At 39.7% G+C, this 4,550-nt stretch overlaps 2 protein-coding genes across 2 annotated transcripts in view; both read left to right on the top strand.

Moving 5' to 3' along the window:
• Window positions 1–1,901, top strand: part of LOC118338058 — a gene marked incomplete in the record, with an annotated part of 8,003 nt that extends 6,102 nt beyond the window's left edge. The window contains 1 exon segment of the mRNA XM_035675231.1: window positions 693–1,901. Coding sequence (XP_035531124.1) covers window positions 693–1,327 — 635 coding nt within the window.
• A 138-nt stretch (window positions 1,902–2,039) lies between these two features.
• The window catches only part of LOC118338057 (Fc receptor-like protein 1), a 3,001-nt gene continuing 490 nt past the window's right edge, over window positions 2,040–4,550 (top strand). The window contains exons 1-4 of the mRNA XM_035675230.1: window positions 2,040–2,226; window positions 2,827–3,093; window positions 3,278–3,523; window positions 3,707–3,850. Of these exons, the coding sequence (XP_035531123.1) occupies window positions 2,196–2,226; window positions 2,827–3,093; window positions 3,278–3,523; window positions 3,707–3,850 (688 nt within the window). The 5' untranslated portion in view covers window positions 2,040–2,195. The remainder of the gene's footprint in view (window positions 2,227–2,826; window positions 3,094–3,277; window positions 3,524–3,706; window positions 3,851–4,550) is intronic.

Here is a 4,550-nt window from a genome sequence, read left to right as displayed (position 1 = left end):
AGAATTATCTTAATTCTCAATTAGCAAAAGCGGTAAAGGTGCAAAGGCCTGTTAAATAGTAACATTGACCAGTTGAGTGCTCTCTTAGAGATTTTAGATTTTAGAGGTCTTGATTATGCAGATCATCAAATCTCATGAACCTCCTCATGAATATGTGGCCTTCATCAAGCTGAAATAACCCATTTTGTGTAGTTAAGAGAGTTTGGTGAATCTGACTTGGAACACTCGAGAAAACCTGACAGAAAAATGTAACAGAATAGGGTATGAATACGAGAATGAAGTCTGGTGGGTGCAGATCAAAAAGCAAGTCGGTTGGATTTCTGTCCCCTGATACCTCCTCATACATCCTCCAACATTTAACTAGACATTCTTTAGCTGTGCAAATAATGCATTTTAAAGCTTGTGAAATTAAAGTTTTAAAAAAATATCACTGAAGACAATTTGAGGTGTGCAGAAGAAGACTTTTTATGTGAAACACTTGAAGGAAATGTTTAGTTTGACATCAAACAGCAGATCTGAAACCGACACTAAGGCCTTCTCATTCTCTATTCCTTGTAATTAGTGTCTCATTGCTGTCTAGAGGAAACCTCATATCTCCATATGATGTATGGTAGCAAAAATAAAATGACCAAAGTGAATCAACACCTAATGATCAGGCTCATTCTGTACTCTGCCTTTTTGTATTCACACAGCGGAGGGACGGAAATTGCTGGTGATGAGAAAGTCATCAGATCAAAGTACGATTAGTGACACCTATGAAAATGAACCGTTTCTGGAGAGTGTGAGGGTTGAGAGGACTGAAAGTCTGGGAGACAGCACTATTGATAGGCTGACAAGACAGGTTGCTGATCTCAAGTCAAAGCTTCATGAGAAAGAAGAGACCATCCGTCAACTACGAAACAATAAATCTCAACGAAGTCCTGCTGTTTGCCAGTTTGGCCATCCATGTAGTCCTGCAACCTCGGTCAACAGCAACCCTCCAAAATCTGGGAATGTACTGCAGAGCGCAAACTCTAGCATCTCAAGACGAAACAGTAATCCAGAACCTGAATGCCCAATCCCAAGAGACCACCGTATCCACAGCAGCCCTGCCATACTGAACTTTAATTTTGCAATGTCGTCCAGTTCTTCTTCATCCAACACTTTAAAGAAGACGCAAGACAAAACCGGTTCTTTGATTAATCCCAAGGTTACCCCGGACACTGGTATAAAAGTACCCAACCTTCGGCGTCGACATTCCTTAGCCCATCCACTGGCAGTCATGTCTAATAACCGTTTCTCACTTCTGGCAGATTTATCGGAAGAATCAGAGCTGTTGATATCATGAGAAAATGTATTTGCATGTCGTATGTTTTTAGAAAATATATAAATATATACAGTTACTGAATGAAACAGAACATACCAGGTGCCTATTGAACTCGTATTTTACTCACTCCAAGTTTCTCACCCTTCTTTCTCACCCCCCTGCTATAAGACAAGTTCAGCCAGTTATACATATCACATGACAGCAGCTAAACATTATTTAAACAAAAATTACTTTTTTGTATGTTTTTTTTAAAGCTTTCATTTTATGCCCACTACACTATTACATGAAATGAACCGCTTTCTCTGTTTCATTTTAGTACTCACGTAATTCATTAGTCTAGACTTCTCTAGTCTAGACCCCCTAGTGAATCAATTCTAACATTGCAATTTTTTTTTGCCACCAATAGGTTTGATGAAGTAAAATGACATTAATCGATCATATTGGGAATTTGTCTGGTCGTCTTGTTCCAGTGTCATCATGTGGAGTCATTTTCTTCTACCGGGAAAAGTGTCGAAAATGTGGATGTGTGGACAAGAATTTAAGGTGACACACTCACCTTAGGTTCTTGCTGGATGGGAATCTTGGAAATATAGTAGAGCTGCTGAAGCTGCAGAAGGCATGCCAATTGCATTTGGTTTTAAGTACAGCAGAGAGTGGAGCATTAAGCATATTCTTCTCAGGTGGGGTTGAGAAGTGTTACTGAGCTACTGTAGAAACATGGTGGACTCAAAAAATAAAAAAAATAAAAGGTGGCCGGCTGTGTCTGTAGATTAAAAACAGCACATTGTAAAGTCAAGAGTCACATGTCAGGGAGGAGTTTCTCTATGAGGAAGTGCAGACATCAAACTCTCGGTGTGTCTGTCTGTCTGTCAATTGGTGGGGGTACAGGATGCATGCAACACCTTTCTGCCTGATGCTGTGTGAGTACAAACGGATATTTTTTTACTCTGTACACAATAATCTCTTTCTTAAACTGTCCAGAATCAGACATATTAGTGTAGAAAAATCCAATCCTCATTTTTTCCTGCCTCTCTCGCTTGTTTTCATTTCCCAAACTTATTCTATCCACGCTTTTGTATTACTGTTTTCATGCTTCTTTTATGCTTTTACACTTCCTCTTTGATGTTTTTCACTTTCCTCCACCATTCTTTCACGCTTTCTCTATTCTCTTCCTGTTTTCATTTTTGTTTTTCTTTTATCATTCATCTTTCCTACCTGTTTTATTTCACTTTTTTACTTGTTACTTTCTTTCTTGCTATCATTTATTTATTTTTTCCTCCTTATCTCCATCTGCCTTTTGACCATTCTTTCATCACTTCTGTGTTTGCTTCTTTCCTTCACTCTTTGCTTCTTTCCTTCACTCTTTTCTTTTCTTTTTCTTCTCTTTTCTCATTGGCTGTTCTTTCAACTTTCCTTCTCAATTCTTTCCCTCACTCCTGCTATTCTTTTCTTTCTCTCTTCCTCTTCTTTCTTTCTTCCTTCTTTCTCTCCTTTCCCTCCTCCCTCAACCCTGCGTGCAGCCTGTCTTCAGGTCAGCCCTGACAGGTCTCAGTTCTTCAGGTACGACTCCATCTCTCTGAGGTGTGAAGATCAGTTGAACTCCACTGGATTAAAGGTAAAGAGGAACACGTCGGAGGGCTGGACCACAACCTGCGGGTTTGGCTGGGGCAGTTCCTCCTCTGACTCAACTTGCATCATCGGAAACACCTACCCATCTGACAGTGGGGTGTACTGGTGTGAGTCAGGAGACAGGAAGAGGAGCAACAATGTTAACATCACCATCACTGGTACTGTGCACAACACAAGTGATAATGTTTAATGTTCTGCCGTCTCAAGTCACATCTAAAGCTGCATTTAATAGACTTAACGTTAGAATCCATGTCTGACAATACCACAAAGTAGCGTTAGGGTTACGCAGAAATGAAGCTTATATTTGGCAGAAGTAAAAGTGAATTTCTTTCTATTCTTAAGATCGTGCTGTGCTCCTGGACAGTCCTGCCCTCCCTGTGTTGGAGGGAGCCACGGTGATTCTGCGCTGCAAAGCTGAGATGGATTCCTCCGACCACAGGTTTAATTTCTATAAAGATGGCTGCCCCATCAGCAACAATTCCACAGGAGAGATTACCATTCATAGTGCTTCCAAATCTGATGAAGGACTCTACAAGTGCAGTATCTCTGGAGGTGGAGAATCATTAGGCAGCTGGCTGACTGTTGAAGGTGAGATAAACAATCTGCACTTTCTATTCAACTAAGAAAAGGTCTGTCAAATAAACCATCATTATTTGTATATTTATTCTTTCTTTTTCCTTATTGGTTTAGTCTACTGTCGGGATGTCCTGATCTGATCTTGACACTAAGATATAAATTGAAAATGCCAGAAAATTTCATTTATCTTCACAGCTTCTCTTCCACCTTCACCTGCAGCTCCGTCTGCAGCTTCCAGTTCAGTTTCTGTCCCCAGACTGATGTGTCACCTGCTGGTGGGAACTCCTTACCTGCTGTCCACCATCTTACTGGGACTCATATACAGAGACCGAAATAGAGGTAAGACCAATCCAGCTAATGTGTCTTAGAAAACAATCTTGCATCTGCTAGCTTACGATTAGCTGTAACAACAAAATTGTATGATTGGCATCTAGGTTCTTTTCAATTTGGTTTTTAAGAGGCTTGTTTACTTTTTAAAACATCTTTCAAGCCTTCTAGGATGAGTGTTTGATGAAGCTAAAGCACTGGGGTGTCATCTGCATAATGGATGACTATTTTAACACACAATATAGCCAATAACCAGAATAATATTCAGAATTCCAAAAGATAAATTTCAATTATGATGTGGACATTACTGAATATAAACCTGTACACATGTAAACCATAACCCTTTAAACCTGATGGGGTCACTTTGAGTCAAACCTATCATTCTCCAATATACTGAATGGCATGCCAAGCCAAGACAAGTGGCGACAATACAAAAAGCTTGTACGTAAAAGGAGTGAAAATCAAGTAAAGGAAACGTGAAATTAAATTATGAAAAAGCATCAGATGCCTGATGATACATGCCAAAGACATTCTTGTTGGCAAACTTCCTGTTCTTCTCTTCTTAAAGTTGTTTTACAGAATGCATTATATGTCGAAGCTACTACAAAGTTGAAAGGGTCAAAGCACAGTTTTGTTATAGCCATAAGAGTGAATCATTCTGCTGAGACAGACACAGAGACAGACAGAATGAGGTTGAGGTTCAAGGTAAACT

This window comes from Morone saxatilis, unplaced genomic scaffold (genome assembly GCF_004916995.1).
Source record: "Morone saxatilis isolate NCDOM2014 unplaced genomic scaffold, NCSU_SB_2.0 Contig4, whole genome shotgun sequence".
NCBI lineage: Eukaryota > Metazoa > Chordata > Actinopteri > Moronidae > Morone > Morone saxatilis.
The sequence above is the reverse complement of the archived record's forward strand: the minus strand, read 5'-3'. Positions and strand labels throughout refer to the sequence as shown.